At 38.7% G+C, this 23,704-nt stretch overlaps 2 protein-coding genes across 5 annotated transcripts in view; one reads left to right on the forward strand and one right to left on the reverse strand.

Annotated features, from left to right (window-relative positions):
* The window catches only part of Emp2 (epithelial membrane protein 2), a 92,917-nt gene that overhangs the window by 52,210 nt on the left and 17,003 nt on the right, over positions 1 to 23,704 (forward strand). The window lies entirely within an intron of this gene.
* The window catches only part of Atf7ip2 (activating transcription factor 7 interacting protein 2), a 30,704-nt gene that overhangs the window by 873 nt on the left and 6,127 nt on the right, over positions 1 to 23,704 (reverse strand). For 2 of the 3 annotated variants that reach the window (XM_026380025.2, XM_026380023.2), the window contains exons 3-9: positions 23,369 to 23,503; positions 20,981 to 21,079; positions 18,322 to 18,482; positions 7,191 to 7,264; positions 5,974 to 6,035; positions 5,222 to 5,288; positions 122 to 207 (exon numbers count right to left, since the gene is read on the reverse strand). In XM_026380025.2, the coding sequence (XP_026235810.1) occupies positions 122 to 207; positions 5,222 to 5,288; positions 5,974 to 6,035; positions 7,191 to 7,264; positions 18,322 to 18,482; positions 20,981 to 21,079; positions 23,369 to 23,503 (684 nt within the window). The remainder of the gene's footprint in view (positions 1 to 121; positions 208 to 5,221; positions 5,289 to 5,973; positions 6,036 to 7,190; positions 7,265 to 18,321; positions 18,483 to 20,980; positions 21,080 to 23,368; positions 23,504 to 23,704) is intronic. The other variant, XM_026380024.2, reaches the window with a different exon arrangement.

The raw sequence follows: 23,704 nt of genomic DNA on the forward strand, positions 1-23,704 counted from the left end.
TAGACTCATGATAGCACAAATCTAAGTTGAAATGTGAGCCACATGTTTCTTCAAGAGTAAAACAGATACTTCCCACTCAATTTGGAAGGAAAGTCCCTGACAGGGCATTTTATATTAGTACCTCAGCTGTATTTTCTGCCACTGGGATTATTTCTTTTGAATTTAAAGCAGCTTTCGAAGGTGACTCCCGGGTAGGTGCTGGAATTTCTGTGAATAACACAAGGTTTAAAAGAAGAAATATTTAGGTTGGTTGGTAGAAAATCTGCTTGATATACGTGAGGCCCTGGGTTCAAGCCCCAGCAATATTGCCCCCCTACACCAAGTGAAGTTTATAACTGAGTGAGTAGATCAGAAGGAGAGAGCTTCCCTCACATGTGTAGGACCTGGGTTTGATCCCCAGAATTACAAGAAAAAAAAATTTAACTTCAATAATCAATTCCATGGCTTTTAAGCAGTTTACATTTTAGGTGGTAAATATGAATTAAAATTATAAAACTGTGAAATATGAAGAGACTTCTGATATAAGTTCAGGATTCAAAAGTACCAATATAATTTTCCATTGACAAATATTTTCAATATATATTTTTTTGACACGAGGTCTTGCTATGTATGAAGCTCAGGCTGAATCTGGACTTGGGGGCTCAAATGCTCTTCCCACCATCAGCAACCGCCTCCGCAAAACGGAGCTCACCATCACACCCAGCTTCAAAACATCCCTCCTGGGACGCCTGCTATGTGCCTGGAGGCGGGTACATTTCCACAGGGGAGAGGGATGGCCGTTACGTGATGTTGGACAAAGATGTCTGCAAACCTAGAGCTCTTTGTGAACACTGAGTATGTAAGGCCCACCAGGCCTGAGGATCCAAATTAAAAGATCTCAGAGGCTGGGATGAGAAGAATCTCTACCAATGAGGTCTGTGTTGAACTGAAAGAAATCAGATATAAACTGTGGAAGGGAGAAAGGGGGAGGAGAGGAAGAAGAGGGCGGGAGGGGACTGAGGAGATGGGGTGGAGGGAAGGGTGTGAGAGTGGATGAGAACACCTGGGGGAGTGGAAGAAAAGGAGCCATGCTGGAGCACTAGGGCGGCGTGACGCAAAGTTCCAAGAGTTTTGACCACTTAGGTCTGCTGTTTCCAGTGGTATAATTGTGTAATATACTTAATGAATCCTCCAAATGAAATCAGTATTTTCTTTTAATTTAAAGAATAAAATTCTGCACTACATTTCAAAGTTCATTTATCAATCCCTTCTTTTTACTGGTGTTAAAAACCTTTCAGGAACAGGTAATGGCTTTATGGTCTGAATGCTAAGTGAGTCTGTACAGACTTTACACTGACTTAATTAAACAGAACTGGATTTGTGAGAACATGATCTGCAGATTGTCAACAGGTCAGAGGTGAAGCAACCGCCTTAAATTTCCAAGGAAACAACTTAACAAAAAGACAAGATTCTAAGAAACATAACTTACCATGCATAATACCACTTCCTTCAGGAAAATAAGTCAACAAATCCTTAGCAAATTAAAACAGACTCTCAACTTTGTGTAGATAAAAAACAAAAAGGACTGTTATCCCAATCCCGCTGATGTCCCAAGTGATACCAGTATTGATGTCTTATACTCTCCAGCTTTTATTCTTATCATGAAAAACTATAATGGTATCTGGACACAACATCTTTGTTTGTATGTGGTGCTGAGGATCAAACCTGGGCCGCACGCATGCCAGGCGAGTGCGCTACTCCTTGAGCCACATCCCCAGCCACATTATTACTTACACTGTAAGAATTATTTTTAGGGCTGGGGATGTGGCTCAAGCGGTAGCCCGCTCGCCTGGCATGCGTGCAGCCCGGGTTCGATCCTCAGCACCACGTACCAACAAAGATGTTGTGTCCACTGAAAACCAAAAAAAAAAAATCAAAAGAATTATTTTTAAAGCTTCTACTTTACACTGAAATGACCAATTGAGAAATATAGTTTTACAAAGAGTAAAATCTATCCATTTTAAGCAATAAACAAATAAACCATCACCAAAATCAAGACACAATACTGTATTACTCAAACACCCAAAGGTTCCCTCAGTAACCCTTCCCCCGCCTTCTTGTTGTGGTTTTAGGGATGGAACCCAGGGCCTTGTGCATGCTAGGCAAGCACTCTACCAACTGAGCTACAGCCCAGCCCCTGGCATCCCTTCTCAAACCTCCACCCACACCTGTTCCCATGAAACCACTGGTTGGTGTCACTGAACACCAGGTTTCGGGCCAGTCGTGGGGGTGTACAGCTGTAACACCAGCTATTCATGAGGCTGAGGCAGGAAGATCACAAGCAAGTTCAAAGCCAGACTAATTGAGATCATGTCTCTAAATAAAATAAAAAGGGCTGGGGCTAGGGATGAAGCACAGTGATAGAGCACTTGCCTAGCATCTGTGAGGCTCTGGGTTCCATCTCCACCACCAACTAAACAAGAAAAAAACTAAGGTTGCCTTTTCTAACACACATAAATTGAATTACCATAGCAAATAGGATTCTTTTAACCCAGCCTGGTTTTTCTGAAACTTATACACTAGTAACACATCAATATTTTGTTTGTTTTTGGTTCAGTGTTCAGTTGTATGGATGTGAACTCTTATTTGTGCATTCATCTGTCGATGGATTTGGGCTGATTCTAGTTCTAGGCAATATGAATAAAGCTCCTGTGATAACTTGTGTGGATGTAGGTTTTTGTTTCTCTTGGCAAATAGGTGAAAGAATGGATTAACAGAGTCATGATAATACTATAGTTGGTCAAGAAACTGCCTGACTACTTCTTAGTATACTTGCTTACCCACAGCATCTATGGTAAAAGTATTTAATTGTTCATCATTTTAGACCTTTTATGTTTTCTAATATGCACATTTAATCCTAATAATTTCCCCTGTCAGCATTGTTTAGCTGTATTGCATACATTCTAATATGCTATCTTTTAATTTTCATCCAGTTCAGAACATTTTATAATATTCCTTTAAGGTTTCTTCTTTTACTCATAGGTTTGAGAAGTCTGTTTAGTTTCCAAATATTCAGGGATTTTCCAGCTACATTTCCATTATAGATTACTCATTTACGTCTTATTTATTTTATGATCCAGAATCTGATCTCTTATTGCATGTTACATACACTTAAAAGAATGAGGGTTTGATCATATATTCTAGACCAACCTGGGAAACACAGCAAGATCCTGTCTCAAAATAAAGTCACAGATCTGTAAAAGGCCAGGAAGTATCTCTGTGATTGAGGAGTTATTTACCTGGCATGTGTGAGGCCCTGCGTCCCGGCTACCAGTACCCCTGCACACACAGAGAATGTGTATTTCTGGTTTGGGTTAAATATTCTAGAAATGTTGACAGTTTAGATTTCTCTAAAGCCTTACTTTCTTTCTACATATTGATTACTGAGGACTGTTGAAATCTCTAATTATTACTGTTCATTTTCTATTTATGCTTTGTTCCTCTGCAGTTCTGGCAAGGGGTGTGCAGTACTCAGTGATCAGCAGCCTTCTTCCTCATTCACTGGTAACAGCCCTTACCTACTTGCCCGTAACAGCAGCACCACCCCAGCTTTCTTAGGACTAGCCCTTCCATGCTCTCCCACGGCTCACCCTCCACCCTCTTACCTCTAACCGATCGGTGTGTTTATATACAAACTGCATCTCTCATGACTCCCATAGATGAGTCCTTTGTTATTTAGTCTGACAGCATTTGCTTTCTCATAGAGTGTGTAGACCATTTATTATCAACAGAGCTTTAAATCTACCATTCTGCCTTCTCTTCTTTTTTAATCTTGTTTATTCTTTGTACGCTTTTTTTTGTAGCTTCTCTTACTTTAGAACTCGATCTCCACTGTTGGGTTATTTGCTCTGCTACTCTAGGCATTACCATATGTTAAATCATAATCCATCTTTGAGTAACACGGTTCCACTCACATAGTGCTGGGCCTTCACCCAGCACCCCCGCACGCCTCTAGCGGTCTTTTGCGCTGTGGTTATCGTACATTAACCTTGGCATATATGACAGAACTCCACAAACTGGTGTTCCATTTCTTAGCATAGCTCCACTTTCCATCTCATATCATTTTCTTTTTACTTGGAGAATTTTATTTCTCATAGTGAAAATCTGTTGGCCACATATTTTAGTCAACTTGGGCTGGGGCTGGGCCTCAGTGGTAGAGGGCTCGCCTGGCAAGTGTGAGGCACTAGGTTCGATCCTCAGCACCACATATAAATAAATAAAATAATGTACTGTGTCCATCTATAAATGAACACACACACACACACACCACACACAAACTTTATTTTCCTTCAATTTTTGAAAGATATATGCTAGATACAGAATTTCAAGTGGACAGTGATTTTCCCCAGTCTTTTAATGATGCCATTTGATTTTATTTAGAGACAGGGTCTTACTGTGTTGCTTGGCACCTCATTTTGCTGAGACTGGCTTTGAACGCTTAATCTCCTGTCTCAGCCTCGAGCGGCTGGGAACACAGACCTGTGTCACTGCGCTCAGTGGTATGCTTTTCTTGATGTTTATCTTCTTTGGAACTTCCTGGGCTTATGACTCATGCTTACTAAAATAACACTAATTCCCAGCCCCAGATTCACTTTTTTTTTTGCTTAAGCTGGAGAAAAAGGGCACTGCTGTCCCTCTCCCTAAGTTTCTCCCTTCATTTCCTGTTGTGTTATGTCTTTTCAACCCCTGCTATCAGGGTTAGGGAAAAGGTATGTGCCATGAGGAGAAGAGATCCATAATGGCCCCAAACAACGCAGATGTCTTTCAAAGGGTGGATGGATGAACAAGCTGTGATACACCCATGTCATGGGCTACTACTTGGCCATAGAAGGAACACACTACCGATATACAACAACATGAGCAGCACTCAAGAGAACTGTGCTAAGTCGAAGTCAGTCTCAGAAGGACATGGACTCTACCATATTTTCATAACATTTGTGAAAAGACAATTAAAGTCATGAAGTAGTTGCCAGGGGTTAGGGACTATGGGCAAGAGGCAGGTGTGACTATAAAAGGACCATGAGGAAGTCTTATGGTGACAATTATACAAATCTACACATGTGATAAACTGCATAAAACTATAAATATATGTACTTTAACACAAAAAACACACTTCATAAGTTTCAAAACGACATTTTGAGTTATGCTTCCTACTTTCTTAAGAAAAGCAAAAAACCTTTACCTGTGTTGAAGTTGGACAGGGCTTCTTTGGTCAAATCAATAACAAAATCAAGTTTCTTCTTTACACTCTGAAAAGTCATTGTTAAAAAAAGAAATAAGTAAGGTTTTGCTTTAAAAGCAGAGAATCACTTTTAAAAGATGAAACACAATTTTAAACTAACGTTTCCCCACCTTTTGGCAGTGCAGGAGATGGAAAGGTCTGTGCATGTTGGAAGTATCCTACGATGAGGTGTACCGAAAGACCTAAATTATCATCTAGAAGCTAGAAACTGAACATTCTCTGAGTTTCTTATGGTTTAACTTAATTATACAATAAAAGAGAAGCCCTTATAAAATACTGCATGGTTTCTGAGAATGATTAAGAATCCACATGTACTGGTAAATGGGTAAATGGGTATGGTCAGGAAATATGTTCATCACTAGCCGTCTGTTATTCAGTGTGTGAGCTGTACTGGAACCAGGTTAGGCTAGTTAGTTGGAACCTGACTATATGAACTAGCTGGATATTGATTTGTGTGTCTGTCTCTTTCTTTCTCTCTCTCTCTCTCTCTTTCTCTCACACACACACACACACACAAACACACACGTGGAGGTGGTGTAGGGGGAGGGTACATGGGATATACTACCACATTCCCATCAACTTTGCACAAGAATCAACGACAAACACCAAGGTATCCCACACAGAGCAACACTAAAGATCCTAGAACAAATTATAATTTAAGTGAACAATCTAAGACAATGATTATTACCTACCCTGACTTCTGGTGTAGTATTTGGTGAATTGTTGAAATTTCTTGATGCTGTTTTTCTAATATCTGAAAGAAAATTATATTTTTAAACTATTACACATTTAAGATCTTTGTAATATATGAATTATGAAACAATAATAATGGGGACACTGATTAACTTTTAATTAAGTAATCATAAAAATTAACTATTGACTTTACCTATTCCCAAATCTGATGATCTAGTTAAAAAAGTTAATTGGGTGTTAAAAGAATCTTTTCTTTCTGTAACTCTACAACATAATAGTAGCTCTGAAAATTATTTCAGCATTTGAAACCCTACACTTGACTATGGAACTATTTATTGTTTTAACACTGGGGATCAAACCCAGAGCCTTATACACAAGTTATGTGAGCGCTCTACCCCAGAGCTACACCCCAGACCCTCTTTACAGATTTTTAATTTTGTCTAGTCTGGCCTGGAACTTGCCATCTTCCTGTCTCAGCCTCCCAAGGAGCTGGGATTACAAGTGTGTGCCACCATACTCAGCTGCAACTGTTTTTAAATTCATGATATTGTTAAAATAGACTGCCCAGATGGCTGAAAGGCATTCTTCCTGGAACCAGTTGGAAGACTCAGTTATAACACTTAGCATCTTTTGTAGCTCTTTGATTTACAAACTGTGGACACAATTAAGTAGCTTCATAAATGGAGGCAAACTTTTTAAATTAAGATTCACTACTCTAATAAAGTAAAAACAGGAATTTTGGATAAGAACTTATGGGCTGAAAAATACGGCTATGTTTAGAGAAATTTAAACTAATAAAAGTGTTAAAAAACAAAGAAGTTAAAAAACAAACCTGACAAACTTTAAAAGTAAAATAAAGTGTAAGACAACTTAATAGGTAAAAAGGCAAGAAATAAAACACCACCAGCACCAACAGAAGGTCAAGGCAAACGATTTAAAAAATTATATGTAATTTTGTAACTTGAAAATCATTAGATAAACACAGTAAAAAAACAAAAGGATAGAAATTGATAAAATATAAGATTAAAAAGAAACATCAATTACATTAAAGAGTCATGCATTTATTTAGGTATTATTAATCACAGAAATCAAAACATTTCCAGAGTAGGCACATTTTTTATTTTAGAAAAAGGTACTATTCAGTTCTTTATTTTTAACAAATATCTATTTTAAGCTTTCTAATTTGATAGATCATATTCTAATCATGTTAAGATACCTGTTGGATTTGATGTAACTGGAGTTGTCAAATTAGGACTTTCCACAGAAATCAACATAACATCATCATTGTTACTAAAATGATAAAGAAATTAAAAATAAACTAAACATGCATTACCAGGCTTAAGCATGCAATTAGTGGTTAGAATTCCTTTAAGTTATTATTTCATAACATGTTTTAAGTGAACAACCATTGGATGGAGGAGATAAAAATGAAATACTTAAGGAACCCAAGATTTCCAATTCATTTATATAAACAAAAGGACATAGAACTTCAATACAATATATCCATAATAAGTTTTATGGGTCTAGCAGCTCAGTGTGACCCTGCCTCTGAATAAAAAAGGTTTGGGGATGTGGCCTTGGGTTGAACAAACAAACTTTTGAGATCTTTTCAAAATGACTCCAAATATATATATATAAGTAGACTACATAAAGATATTCTCTACATAAATATGTAAGTATCACTCTAGACATGTAGGTACTTTCATAAAAATGAAAACACATAACTGAACGAACCCCATTAAGACTCATAAAGACACTTCTGACTTTTGAAGATGCAGGACCATAATAAATAATATTATTTTAAAAAATAACAGCAACAACTCTATATTAAGCCATAATTTACCAAAAAATGTTCTAAACTCAGGCAAGGATAGTGACTGATGTTTATGGTTAGAGAATATCTGAGCCAGAACATCTTTTTCTGCCCTTTTCACTCCAATTTTATAAGTTCCACATTTTACATCAGAATTTTCTTAAGAAAACCTTGAGGCAAATTGCATTAAATTAATTAAATGCTAAAGGAATTTTCCAGCAGAATTATACCATTCTCTAGTATATGTCTTATATATTTTTAGCGTTTGTATTTAGGTCTATAATTCATTTTAAGTTAATTTTTATATATGGTGTGAAGAGTTGAGGTTTATTCTGTCCCCCCTCGTTATCCACACATATCTGTGGAAAAGGAAATCTTTTCCCTATTCTCTTGACACCTTTCCACTACACCAACGGATGACATCTGTATGTGTCTGTTGATTTATACACTTAGCCTAGACCAATACCGCTGTCTAAATACTGCAGCTTTACAGCAGGTCAGGAACTCAGGCAGTTGTCTTCCAATTTTTTTTTTAATAACACTGTTATTCATCTGGGTTTTTGCATTTTCATGGATGTTTTTAACCAGTTTGCTACTTTATAGAATAAAGGTTCCTGGGAGTTTTGGATTGCATTCAATGTAATTCAACTCTTGGTGGGTGGGAGTATCATCTTTATAATGGATTCTCTTAATAATGATTCAAAAAATGTAGTATATCCCACCATTTATTTACATCTCCTTAAAAAATTTCAGCAATATTTTACAGTCTCTCTCTCTCTCCTTAGGAACCAGCCCAGCCCAGGGCCTCCCTGGCACATGGTAGGCAAGCACTCTACCAATAGGCAACATCCCCAGCCCACTTTGTAATCTTAAAGGTTTTATACATATTTTGGTTTACCAAGTATATCACATTCTTTGATGATATTCTAAATTCCCATTGTTAATTGTCTGTATAAAGAAATACTTGAGAGAAATACATATATAGAAAACAGAAAGATACTTTTACTTACCCATATTTACAATTTCTGGAAGTTTACATTACTTTACGTAGATCTAAATTTCTCTCCAGTACTATTTTCCTACTGCCTGAAGAACTTACTTTAAAATTTCCATTAGTCCAGGGCTGCTGATGATCTATTCTCCCAACTTTTTTAGTTAAAAATGTCTGTTTTTCCCCTATGCTTTTCTTTTTGCTGGATATAAACGTTTTATTTTTAATATTTATTTTTTGGTGTAGTTGGACACAATACCTTTATTTCATTTATTTTCATGTGCTGCTGGGGATCAAACCCAAGGCCTTACATGTGCTAGACGAGTGCTCTACTGCTGAGCTACAACCCCAGCCCCAAGATTTTTAAGATACTTCTCCATTTCAACATTTTATAAATGTCTTCTAGTTTGAAGTCAGCTGCCACTGTAAATCTTTGTTCCTTTCTATGTGATGTCTTTTATCACTGGTTGTTTTTTAACGTTTTCTTTACAGAGTTCCAGCCATCTGAAATATGCGACAGGTTGTCACTGTGTGGTCTCACATTCCCTCCACTGGGGTCTGTTAACTTTTTTGTAAAGTTTCCACCAGACACTGTATGCTCCACTGCCTTTTCCGCCCTTCCTTAGTGATACTCCAAACACACCTACACAGAGGTGGTGGCGGAGGACTCTTGTCCGCAGCTCTCTGAAGCGCTGTTCATGGCTTTTCCGGTCTTTTTCTTCTCCGACTCTGCACCATGTGCTGAATCCGTCACATGCATTGGTTCTAGGTCCACCACTCATGTTCCTCCTCATGACTGGGTCTCATTTCTGCAGCTTTACATTTCGGGCAATTTTTTTACTTGAACTGTGCTGTTTGGATGGGGACATTGCTTCATTCCTTCTGCACCTTTCCTATTTCATTGATTTTTAGAAACAATAATTAACTACTCTGATGTTAATTCTATCCAGTCTACTTTTTGAATCACTGTCTTTTTCATTTCTGAGAGTTCAGCTGGGTTCTGTGTCTTCCGTCCATTTCTCACATCTTCACATTCCCCTCTATACCGTCGAGTGTGGAGAGCAAACTGAGGGCTCTGCTGTGGTGCTGTCTGTCTGCTCAACCCGCCATGTGCAGTGGCTCAGGTCCATCACTCACCTTCCTCCTTGTTAATGGGTCCCACTTCTGCAGCTTTGCATTCCTGGCCATGTTTTTAGTAGCTGTGTGCTATTGAGCAGGGGATGTTTCATTCCTCAGCACTGGATTTTCTTCTGGCTGGCAATTAAACTTTTGGGGATTATAAAGAATCTTTTGAAACTTGCTTTTAGCTTTTAGTGTGAGGTCCTTTGCAGTCTTTAGTCGAGGACTAACTTAGCCCCACTGAGACAGAGCCATCTCTGGACTTTACCAATGGCTTCTTAAGTCTATTCATCTTTCTTAGTGGGAAATCAAAATATTGGACTTTCAGAAACTGTTTGGTCTTCTTTCCAGTAGTCCTCTCTTGCGCCTCAGGTTGCTTCCGTCTTGTGTGCATGGATCCATTTCTAGGCAATGATTCAAGAAATGTCCTCCGTGGACCTTCAGAGCACTGTCTCCGCACTTTCTTCTCTGGGCTCTTCTGAGGCACAGATTCTACCAACTCTCCGTCTCTGGGGGACCTCAGCAGGACCACCCAGCTCTGGGTGACTCCCCTCTCTGCTCTGCCCCCTGGAACGCGCCTCCAGGCAGTAGGCCTGTGTCAGGGTTCCTCACTGTTGCCCTGAGGCCCCTACTGGACAGTGTGTCCCCACAGACTCCCTGTTTTTAGACTGCTTTTCCAGGTACTGAACAGCTACAGGAACTGAGCTTTTACCATAATGTTTCATGGGCAGAAGCAGAACTTTCTACATATTTATTTTCATTCTGTGAAATGAACTGTTTTTATGCACATTTTAAAATGTGGATTTAACAATTTTATGTCAAATTTATCAATGAGGGATTCTAGTGTTTACTATTATTTGTAAGAAAGAAAATTAACATTCTTATCTAAATTTCAAGTAGATCTTCTCAGAGGCTCATTACACTATAGTCAAAATCCCTTATCCATCTCAAAATTCTTCAGTAAAGTCTTCTTTACTTGGTAATATAGTACTTCAACTATAATGCTATTTAGGTGTATAAGAAACTAAAGGCGGAAAGTTTAAGACCCTGTATGTAGGAGCTAAGTATGAACACTGACACCCATGAAGGTCAGGGAGTCAGGGTGAACTGCCAAGCTTTCAGGTGGAGTCTGTGAAAGACCAAGTCTCAGGCTGGGGAGGTGGCTGGCTCAAGCAGTAACGCGCTTGCCTGGCATGCGTGGGGCGCTGGGTTTGATCCTCAGCACCACATAAAAATAAAAATAAAGATGTTGTGTCCACCGAATACTGAAAAATAAATATTACAAGCTTCTCTCTCTCTCTCTCTCTCTCTTAAAAAAAATTGTTTTTTAAAAAAAAAAGTCCAAGTCTCAGGAACCATCCAGAATGAGAAAGAGGAAGAGACATACTCAGATCACAACAAGCCTCAAGTCACACTCAACAGGCGAGGGGATTAGACCAGTTTATCAGACAAGCAGAAGAAAGGATGAATGTGTATACACCAAAACATTATTTAGAGCCTTAACAATTTCTCAGGGATTGTCAAATATGCCAACAGACAGACTAAATGACTGGAAATTGACAGAAAAAGAATAGAAACAGATACACAGGTGATCCAAATACAGGAGTTATAAAACAAAGGCATTCAAATAACTATGATTAATAGTATTAAGAAAATGGAGGGAAGCCAGGTATGGTGGTGCCTACTTATAATCCCAACGACTGGAGCTAAGGCAGGAAGATCAGAAGTTCAAGGCCAGCCTGAACAACTTAGTAAAGCCCTGTCTCAAAATAAAATAACAAGGGGTGGGGATGTAGCTCAGTGGTAGAGAGCTTGCCTAGCATGCAAAAAGCCCTAGGATCAATCCCAAGTAACTAACACACACACACACACACACAAAATGAAGGAAAAGATGGTGAAGATACTTAAAATGAGACGGAGCATTCATCAAAAAAGTAGAATACATGAAAAGAGGGCTAACTGAAATTAAGTACAGTATATACAGACACCACTAAGGAAGGAAAGAGACTTGGGAATTATAAAGATATTCATACTAAATACATCAGATAATGAACTTGAGAAAAGGCAATTCAAGAAGGAATGAAGCAGGTCTTACACTTCATGAGGGACATACAAGTGGCTAACAAATATGAGACTGTGTACTTAGTTTCATTCTTAGAAGGAAAAACAAACTAAAACCACATTGTGATACCATTCAGTAGTATATCTAAAATCAGACGGATAATACCAAGTGTTGGCAAGGACAGGTGGTAACAAGAATCGCACACACCTGCTGTGGGAGTACAGCTTGATGCAACTGCTTTGGTTGTAACAGCTATTTAATCTAGAAATACATATACCCTCTAGCCTCCATGGATATGTCCCATGTGTGTATATATGTGTATTCATGAAAAGACATGCAAAATAATGTTTGTAGCACCACTACTTATAATTCCCCCACCTGAAAGCAATTCCAGTGCCATGGACAGAATGGGTTAACTGTGGCATATGATATAAAAACAGAAAACAGCCACGAGAATGAGAAAACTATTGCTGCCAGGCAACAGCGGGTGGGTCTCACAAAACAATGTAGGCAAAAGCAGCAACACACAAACGTCGCCTGAGTCTGATTCCACCTATGTAACTGTGAAACACAGGCAGAAACAATGAGACAGAGGAGGTGGTGCTTACAGTCCACGTGGGGTGGTGAGCCTCCTGACTGGCACAGAGGATTGAGGAAGGTGACATGTCACTGTAGTTGTTGATCTTACTTATACAGGTCCTACCTATATAGTTATGACACGTGAATCTATACAGCTATTAATGCTTATCCTGAGAAATCCATCCTTAAATCTGAAAATGAAAGGACTTTTGGTATCTCACTTTGATTCACTTAATGATATGCAGCTTTTATGAAACTGCTCTACTCACTGCTACTAACAACATCTCTTTTTTCATAGACCATATTGGAAGGAAATTGGATAAACTGAGATGATTGTCATGGTAGTGCAAATGTGTGTAATGTTTTTCCCTGATGCTAAGGATCAACACAGGGCCTCATACAGGCTAGGCAAGTTCTCTACCCTAGGTACATCCCTGGCCCTTTTGATTTTATTTGGAGACAGGGTGTCACTAAGTTGTCAAGGCTGGACTCAAACCTATGATCTCCTCAGCCTTCTGAAAAGTGAAGTCTATCATGATTTCTGCTTAGATTTTATCTGGAGAAAATTTTTGCATATAAAATTAAGAATTCAGGTAATGATAAAGCAGTTAAGAATGCTGAGTTCTTGGGGCTAGGGATGTGGCTCAAGCAGTATCGCACTTGCCTGGCATGCGTGCGACCCGGGTTCGATCCTCAGCACCACGTACAAACAAAGATGTTGGGTCCAACGAAAACTAAAAAATAAATATTAAAAATTCTCTCTCACTCTCTTTAAAAAAAAAAAAAGAATGCTGAGTTCTGGAGACAATGGCTGGATCTAAATTCTGGCTATGCCATTTACTAGCTGAGTATTTTGGAGCAAAAACTCTGCTTTGGCTTTGACTAGAAAAAACATATAAATTTATTATTAAGATGAGATGAATTTCAACAAAGAATAAGTAGGAAGAAACACATGCCTATTTCTCTAGGCTACTATTAGCCAGTAACTTGTTTTCCCCCTTTGTGTCTCTGTAAACACTTATTCATATGAAATTCAATCTAAGACATTTTGGGCAGTATTGACATTTTGTTTAATCAGCATTTGTTAAGTGGTCTGTTCTTAGGTACCGAAGACCTTCATGTTTTATCTTCATTTTTGGAAAGGACTGTACATAAAGCCCTTCTCCTCCTATTATTAAGCAAGATTCTTCTTTATCAAACAGATATTACAGTCATAAGCCTTCTGTTCTACAAGCTTCTACAGATCAGTTATTACTGTCTTTTCAATTTTCTTCACATTATAAAATGAAAAGTGCTCAAACTTCTAAATCTAAAAGATACCATAAAAACAAATACCATTACTAACACCACTAACTCAATTCTAGGGCATCAGAAATCAACAATTATAAAACCTCCTGGCTTTCAGAAACCAGGTTGAGTTTGAAATTTTTTTTTCTTTCCTTACTGGAAAAAAAAAATGATTCTAAATACAGCTTTTCAAAGTTGTTGGAGTGTGAAGCCTCCATCATAGTTTTTCTACATATCAGTTTATATACTTTGCACACACATAATTTATTTCTTAAAGGATTTAAGAAATAAAGGAATTCTTTAAAAAGAAAGCGAAAAAAGAAATGCATGGTTCCTCATATTATTATCCTGATGCTAGAGAAAGCCAGGACATTTTATTTTATTTTTTTAAATAGTTATTTTGTAGTTGTAGTTGGACACAGTACCTTTATTTTATTCATTTATTTTTACGTGGTGCTGAGGATTGAACCCAGGGCCTCGCTCGTGCTAGGCAAGCGCTTTACCACTGAGCCACGACCCCAGCCCAAGCCAGGAGTTTATATAATTGTTGTTTTCTGATGCCCTAGAAGTGAATTAGTGCTGTCAGTAATGGTATTTGTTTTTCTCCTTTGTTTAATTTTTTTTATCTTGTCAATGGACTTTATTTATTTACATATGGTGCTGAGAATCAAACACCAGTGCCTCACACATACTAGGCAAGCGCTCTACCACTGAGCCACAACCCCAGCCCTTCTCCTTTGTTTTATAGCAACCTTAAATATGAATAGCAATTAGTTGGAAAAAGTGTTCTTCTTCAAAGAATGGCCATAATTTAATATTTCAAATAAAAATTACAGAGAAGATCCAAAAAAGCAGACTTCTAGAGCTAATAAACAAATTCAGCAAAATACCGGGTTACGAAACCAACATACAAGTATCAATAGCTTTTCCATACACAAAACTGCTGAAAAAGAAATCAAGAAAAAAATCCTATTTACAACAGCCTCAAAAAAATAAAAACACCTGGGAATGAATCTACCCAAGGAGGTGAAAGATCTCTATAATGAAAACTATAGAACACTGAAGAAAGGAACTGAAGAAGACACCAAGATGAAAAGACGTCCCATGTTCATGAATAGGCAGGATTGTTAAAATGGTCATGTTATACAATCAATACCCGATTCAGTGTGATCCCTATCAAAATATCAATGGCATCCTTCAAGGAACTAGAAAAAACAGTCTTAAAATTCATTTGGAAGAATAAAAGACATAGAAGAGCCAAACCAATTTTAAGTCAAAAAAGCAATGTTGGAGGCATCACAACATCTGACCTTGAATTATACTACAGAGCTTTACAGTTTAGTACTGGTACATGGGAAAGCTCTGGTCCTGGCATAGAAAAATCCCACATAGACCATGGAACAGAATACAAGACACAGAGACAAACCCACACAGACACAGTCATCTGATCCTGGAAATATATTAAAGAAAAGACAGCCATTTTTTTTTTCTTTTTAGCAAATGCTGCTGGAAACACTAGTCATCCACATGTAAAAGAAAGAGTCTAGGTCCCTGTCTCTTGGTGTGCAGAAGAGCCAACTCAAAATGGATCTAAGTCCTAGGAATCAGATCGAAAACTTTGCAACTCCAACAGACAGGTGCAAGCAATGAATTCCTCAACCAACTCCGAAACCTCATAAAATAATGCCAAGAATAAATGGAGTGGCATCAAATTAAAAAGCTTCTGTACAGCAAAGGAAACAATTAAGAATGTGAAGAAAGAACATACAGGAGATCTTTGCTCACTACTCTCTGACAGAGGGTTAACATCCAGAATATATAAAGAACTCAAAAATTTAACACCAAAGAAACAAATAACCCAATTAATAATGAAGTAAATACTTTTCAAGTATAGAAATACAAATGGCTAAAAGATACATGAAAAAAAATGTTCAATATCTTTAGCAATTAAGAAACTGCAAGTCAAAACTACACTGATATTTCACTCTTATTAGAATGGCAGACATCAAGAATACAAACAGTTCTTTATATACTCTGGAGATTACCTAATGTGCTTGTGGTAAAATCTCTATTCACATCACTGATGGTTTCTTTTCCTAAGGACCTTTGTAGTATGAACCCATCCCATTCACTGATTCTTGATTTTACCCTTGCACTACAGGAGTCTTGTTAGGAAGTCGGGGCCCAAGCCGACATGGTGAAGATTGGGCCTACTTTTTCTTCTATTAGGCGCAGGTCTCCGGTTTAACTCCTAGGTCCTTGATCCACTTTGACTTTTGTGCATGGTGAGAGACAGGGGTTTAATTCATTTTGCTGAACAGCCCCCAAAACCAAATAACCCAATCAATAAATGGGTCAAGGAACTGAATAGACACTTCTCAGAAGATGATATACAATCAACAAATATATGAAAAAATATATGAAAACATCGCTAGCAATTAGAGAAATGCAAATCAATATCTACTCTAAGATTTCATCTCACTCCACTCAGAATAGCAGCTATTGAGAATACAAACAGTAATATGCGTTGGTGAGGATGTAGGGAAAAAGGCACACTCACACATTGCTGGTGGGACTGCAAATTGGTGCAACCAATCTGGAAAGCAGTTTGGAGATTCCTTGGAAAACTGGGAATGAACCACCATTTGACCCAGCTGTATCCCATTCCTCGGTTTATACCCAAAGGACTTAAAAACAGTATACTACAATGACACAGCCACATCAACGTTTACAGCAGCACAATTCACAATAGCTAAATTGTGGAACCCCCTAGATGCCCTTCAGTAGATGGATAGATAAAGAAAATGTGGTATATATATACACAATGGAATACTACTAGTATTAAAGAGAATAAAATCATAGCATTTGCAGGTAAATTGATGGAGTTGGAGAATACTATGCTAAGTGGAGTACGCCAATCCCCAAAAAAACAAATGCTGAATGTTTTCTTTGAAATGAGGACGCTGATCCATAATGGGGAGGCGGGGTGGGAACATGGGAGGAATGGAGGAACTTTAGATAGGACAAAGGGGATGGAGGGGAAGGGAGAGAGGATGGGGTAGGAAAGACTGTGGAAAGAGATGGACATCATTACCCCAAGTAAAGAATGAAGACAAGAAAGGTGTGACTCTACTTTGTGTACAACCAGAGACATGAAAAATTGTGTTCTATAAATTGAAATGCTGTCAGACACTTCTGTCATATACAACAGTTTAGATAAGTAAATTTTAAAACAAACACAAACAATAATTGCTAGAGGATGTACAGAAAAAGAAACACTTTTACATTGGCTGTTTGAATTATAAATTAGAAAAACTGTTATGGAAATCAATATTGAGGTTTCTCAAAAGACTAGGAATGGAACAACCATATGATCCAGTTATGTCATTCCTCTGTATTTATCCTAAAGAATTAGTCAGCAAAGTACAGCAACACATGAATACCCAAGTTTACGCAGCACAATTCACAACAGCAAAACTCTGGAGTCGGCAGAGGCTTCCCAAGTGAATGAATGAATAAAAATAAAATACGGTATGTATATAAACAAGTGGAGTTTTATCAGTCATAAAGAAGAATGAAATTATGTCATTTACAGGAAAGTAGATGGAACTTGAGAACACTAGCTTCAGTGAAACAGGCTAAAGTCGGAAAGTTATGGGTGGTGTGCTTTCTCTAAGTTAGAAGTTAGACAGGACAAAGGGAAAGGCAGTGGGAGTCTCATGAAAACTGAAGGGAAATGTGTAGAGAAGGACCAGCAGGAAGGAGGGTGGGGGGAAGGTGAAATACTGGTGAATGATTTGGGCCAAATTATGTACCAATAAAAAAGGATGAAAATTAAAAATACAGGACATGTAAAGAGAAATGTTAAAGAAAACTCAATTAGAAACAGAAACTTTCTCATCACCCGTGATGAGAAAAGAATTTATTAATATGCCGCCACTCCTCCCCTTGAATATCCACCTAGGCCAGGACCACCAGATGTATTTCTTTATTGAATTATAACCATTCCCTATTTCCCCCAAATCTTTTAGACTAGATTAGAAAATAAACTTCTCAGTTGTTTATGACCCAATTAGACAAATAAGTTAACCTTTCACTCTGATTTGAGGTTACCATGATACTACTTTCAATATGAAGGGAACTAACCTTAGGTACTTCTTTCCTAACCCTAACAACCCTTGGGCATAATTGTTTCAACTACTGTTTCCCAGGGGCCTTGACTTTTTCATGCGTAGAACTGCAAATTATGTTAGAGTCAATCATTCTACCAAAGTCGGGAAGTATCAAAGGAAAAACTTGATCACCTCTCCATTTAAAAATTTAGAACTATTAAACAACAATCAAGCTTTAGAGAACCAATTGTGTTCTTTCATAATGGACAAAAGTCTTCATGTATGAAGTTACAAGTTATTTTATGCTTAATTAAGAAAAGGGTATATTTTTACAAAGTATTTGTTTAGAAAAGAAAGTTTGCTCATTTTTGTAGAAACACCTACCTTTCAGAAACAAACTCAACACAATCTGGTGACAAATTAATGTTTTCATTTGCTTTCTTCAAGGGGTTAGAAGATTCAGAGTTCACTGAAGTTACTCTTTCATTTGGATTATTAATTGATTCTTGATTCCTACCAAAATTCATGGTCTCTGAATTTGTAATCTGTTAAATGGGTGAGGAAAAACAGTTAAGGAGTGGGTAAAATTTATGTCAGTCAAAATTTCACTTAAAAATATTTTCAAAATATTCTCACATGACAAAACATTATATAATCTGTATTTCAACAACTGATGACCACAATTGTGATTTCTCTGCCAGAATAAACTTTTAAAAACTTTGAGGAAAAAAAACCAAAACTTCAAGGAAATAAGTATAATGTTACCAGACAGCACTCAACTTCCTAGGTTGGATGATAAGGAGGGATATTAAATACTTTAGACAACATTTTATTTCCACCAGCTGAAGTTTTAGAAACTAAAAAAATAAGACTTCAACTTTTTACTACTGCCATATTTCTAATAAAGACCAGAAATAAATCAAATTGCAAACTCACTTTTCCAAGTAGTGAATCTATTTAAAGCTTAAACATGTAGTCTGCGTTCTGGCTTGAGAACTTGCAGCATTTACAATATGTCTGCATATTACCCAATAGGAAAGGATCAACTGATTGTCTAACTCAGGAACCATTCTCTGGTACAGTATACACACAAAAAATGCAGATACACTAAAGCACAATTCTGCAATATTATTGTATTAAACAACATTGCAAATCAGGAAAAGATGGCCCAATCCACTTCAAAGTCTGGATGGTCAGCGCACCACACGAGGGACAGTAATAGGGCCTGCAACACTCACACATCCACATCACCCCTGCTCCCCGCCCAGGCAACAGCAAGCCCAGGGCACTGCCTGACAGGGTCCATGGGCCAACATCTCCTGAACTTCCATCCAACAGCACTGGGAACCATGGTAGGACCCATACGAAATGAACAGGACACCCAGGGGAGCCACAGGAATGAAGGCAACTCAAGTAGCACACAAAATCTCAGGGAAAGAACACTTAAGAGAGGAGAGCAGGACCTACACACTAAACCTAAAGGGGAACTGCCTACTGAAAAGGTATATGCCACATCTCTTCAAAGAACCCTTGGTTTGGCTGAACACTGTCACCTTTTGCTCCTCTGGGAGAAGCAAAAGGTTGTACAACCATGTCTTTGGTTTTTTCTTCACAGCACGCTTTTTTGCCAATAAACTTCCTAATTTTAGGATCTGTTGTGATCTGGATAGGTTGAGAATTTTCCAGTGTGCAGCACCCTTATTACTCAGCACTTTCTCCTTACAATTGTTTCTTTCATGTTGTACTTTAATAGAAGCAAGAAGAAATACCCAAAACGTTCCTTCAACACTTGCTCAGAAATCTTGTCAACCTAATAAAAATCCAAGTCCAGGGGGCTGGGGTTTTGGCTCAGTGGTAGATTGCTTGCCTAGCATGTGTGAGGTACCGAGTTCCATCCTCAGCAACACGTAATAAATAAATAAATGAATGCATGTGCTGGGTCCAACTTTAAAAAAAAAATCCAAGTCCATTGCTTACAACTTTGGTTTCCCAAGACAACTGTAGGACGATTCAGCTATACCGTGACCTCATATATAAAAAAACAATCCCCTGAGCATGCTGCAGTGGTGCACACTTACCATCCTAGCCACTAAGGAGGCTGAAAGTAGCAGGACAGAAAGTTCAAGGCCAGTCTCAGAAACTTACTGAGATCTTAACTCAAAATAAAAAATATTTTAAAATGTCTGGGGAAGTAGCTCAATGGTAGAGCACCCCTGGGTTCAACTCCCAGTACCACACATGCCCACACAAAAAAGCGCAGAAATCTAATGTATGTAAAGAAAGAATGAAGAACAGAAATCAATGAGAAAAATGAAAGAGTAAAACTTCGAAAGCTCTAGACTTGTCAAGAAAAAAAGCAGATTAACCATATCAGAAATGAAGCCAAATACTAACATACATTATAAAAAAAAATAATTCGGGGTACATGCACAAATTATAAGTTGTATATAAAAATATAAACAGCTAGCTGGGCATGGTGGTACAAACATGTTGGGAGGCTGAGGCTAGCCTCAGCACTTAGCTCATTAAGCACTAAGCAACTTAATGAACTCTGCCTCTAAATAAAAACTGAAAGAGCTGGGATGTGGCTCAGTGTAAAGCCTCCTTTGGATTCAATTCCTAGTATCCACTCCCCAAATAAATACACACAAAAACAGCCATTAAATTGTACTTAATCATTTTATATGTAATATTTTGAAACGTATGTTTCAAAGTTTATTTTGACACAAAATATACTGGCATTCTGAATGTATCAAATATACATGGCTTACTGGGGATGAATATATATGACAAGAATAAGTTAGCAAAATATTAAAGTTAAAATCTAGGTGCTCGGTATATGAATACTCACTGTAAAATTCTTTCAACTTTGCTGTATATATTGACCGTTTTCAAACTAAAGAAATGCAAGTGGTACAATTCATAAGAACATTCTAAGTATAAATTAATTTATGTCCAAGTTAGGAAATAAATTCATTTCTTACAGTCCAACTACTTATAGGAGTCATCTAGGTTATTAAAACTCCTGAGTGTTTATACCAACCTGACAGGCTATATTACTAGATAATGTGTTTGGTTCCAAACCTTTCCTTTGAGATAATAATACTGTTTTAATACGTCTTTGAAGTCTTGCTATTTTTGCCTGGAAGAAAGAAAAATAAGTAAACACCAAACCAAAGAGCTAAGATAATATATAGAAAAGTCATTCAAAGTAGTTTTGTGAGACTTAAGCATATAATCAAATAAGAAGTTCTTATTTAGTTATCCCCTGGTATCATGGAATTGGTCCCAGCCCGGGTGTCAAGGAGAAAGTCAAACTTGCATCCATCCACCTGAATCCACACCCTGGGTTCCTGTCTATTGATCATTGCGGCCGGGGGGGGGGGGGGGGTGCAATGACCCAAGGCTCCGTCAATTGATTGACATGTCCAGAAGGTCAGAGGATTCCCTGGCCATAGGCCTCCTGCGGGATCTAGGATAGTCAGAGCCCCAATGACCATGTTGTTGATTTAGGGCATGGGGTATGCAGAGTGCCTGGTGCGGGGCATGCCCTGGCACAATGTCCCTCTCATTGCCACACTTGAAGCAGGCACTCGGGGGTGGGGTGGGGTGGGGTTTGACCTGCTGTGAGGGGCAGCAACCTGAGCAAGCACCCTGCAGGGCCTGGGCAAGCATCTTAAATTACTATGTTCAGCCTTGTGAAAAGCCGTAAAGGCTACCGCCAAGATCTCAGTCTTGGGGGTGGCAGGGCCTTGTTTGAGCTTTTTTAGTTGGCCCGGATGTCGGGGTAGCTCTGCAAGAGGAAATATGTCATAAGGACATGATGGCCATCTGGGGTTTCGGGATCTAGGTTAGTATACTGCTGAAGGGATTTTGTAAGCTGATGCAGAAATTCCAATGGGGTCTCCTCTCGCTTTTGAATAATCTCTTGTAATTTTTGGAAACTGATGGGCTTAGGTGCTGCTTTTTTGAGCTCAGCAATAATAAATTCAGAGAATCAGTCCCTACTCTGTATGCCAGCTTGCGTATCATAATCCCAGTCAGGAGTTTGATCTGGGGCAGCAAGTGGCCCTGGAGGGTGATTGGAATTAACTTGGTGAGTTTCATCTGCATGGGCTCTGGCAAGTTCCCAGACTCTGGTATGTTCCTCAGGAAGGAGAGTATTAGCCAATAACATGTATATATATCATGGTGAGTGAGGCTATAAGCCTGGAGGACCCATTGAAACTCTTATGTAAGTGGTAGGATCTGTGGTGGATGAGCCCAACCTTCGCTTGTGTGAGGTCATTACCCGAATAATGCCCTCAGGTCCAGCAACCTTTCTTAAGGGGGGCACTGGTTTGTAGGATTAGGGAGCGGGACCTAGTTTGGGGGGACTAAAGGTGTCAGCCTAGTCAGGGGGATCACCTGAGGGGCTGGACAGAGCCGACGGGGGAGTCGGTAGGCGGGGGGATGTTCATCTACCGGATAGGTTGGGGTGAGAACAAAGAAGACAAGGAGCCTCAAGAGAGGGGATCTCCTTCCACTTTTTCGAAGGCTTGCAGAAGTCAAACAGATCTCTGAGAATGGCGACTGGGTTCCAGAGAGTCCACCGTGACCGTGAAGGTGGTGGTGGGGTGCGTTCTCTCCTCCAGATTGGGCGACAGAGGTTTGCCGGACGTTCACAGTCAAAGCCCCTGAATAGCCCGTCTGAAGTTGGATACCCGATAGGGGAACTCACCTACTGAAGAGCCCGTGTTGTGCAGTGTTGTGCAGTGCTCGAAAGAGTGGACGAGGACGGCCAGCCTTGAGAGAGGGGCCCTCGAGCAGTGAGGCATTCCCCCTCCCAGGTTCGGAACAAGTGCCCGATTACAGAGGTACAGCTCTGCATATTTATAGAGCAGGGGGTGGTTTGACAGTTATGACAGTTTAACGGTTTAATGGTTTGACAGTTGGCATGGGGTGCTTTCTGATTGGTGGCTAAGGATCATGTGAGTCAGCAGGGCTCACCATTGGGCGGCTCTTCTGGGGGGGATGAGGAAGTTAGTCTTTGGAGCCAGGGCGACTCCCAACAATCAGTCTTTTAATTGGTCCACTATAAAACTGATGCTGATAAAAACACCAATCAGCAAGTGACCCTGGGGAGGGGGGATTCCAAGAGGTTGAAATAGGCTGTTTAGCTCTAACACAAAACAAACTTAAAATGAAAAGAAACAGTGCCTAAGAACTAAGCCATAAAGCAACCTAGGATGTTGATGGCTCTGAGTACTTCTCCAAGGCCAATACTGCTGAAAAGTATTAAGTTCTTGTCTTTTCTATGCCATAGTCTTATTAAATAGGCTTGTGGCCAGGAATCAAACTTGGGTCTTCTTCCTTCACTGTTTGCCTTTTCTAACACATAAGAGCACTAAATTTCACTGTTTTAAAAGGACTCAAATGAAATCAAACTTACGAAGAGTTCATCAGCTGTTGCTTCATGCTTATTCCTGCACTGCATCTTCCCAATGCGTTCATTCAATTCTTTCAGTTTTTTATCAAATAGTTTGTGATTTACACTACAGATCTCATGACGAATCAAATGTCTGACCTAGAATTTTAAAATAAAAACAAAAACATCCCAGATTTCAAATTTCAAATAACTTTTTTACTTTTTAAAAATAGCTTTGCTCTTTTTCTGGATTAACTAAGATACTTTTTAATGTTTCCATTTATATTACTGTAGCAATAAGTTATATAAAACTTGAATATTAAGCTCAATAGAACATATCCAGCACTCTAGTGTCATGTA

This window comes from Urocitellus parryii, chromosome 9, assembly GCF_045843805.1.
Source record: "Urocitellus parryii isolate mUroPar1 chromosome 9, mUroPar1.hap1, whole genome shotgun sequence".
NCBI lineage: Eukaryota > Metazoa > Chordata > Mammalia > Rodentia > Sciuridae > Urocitellus > Urocitellus parryii.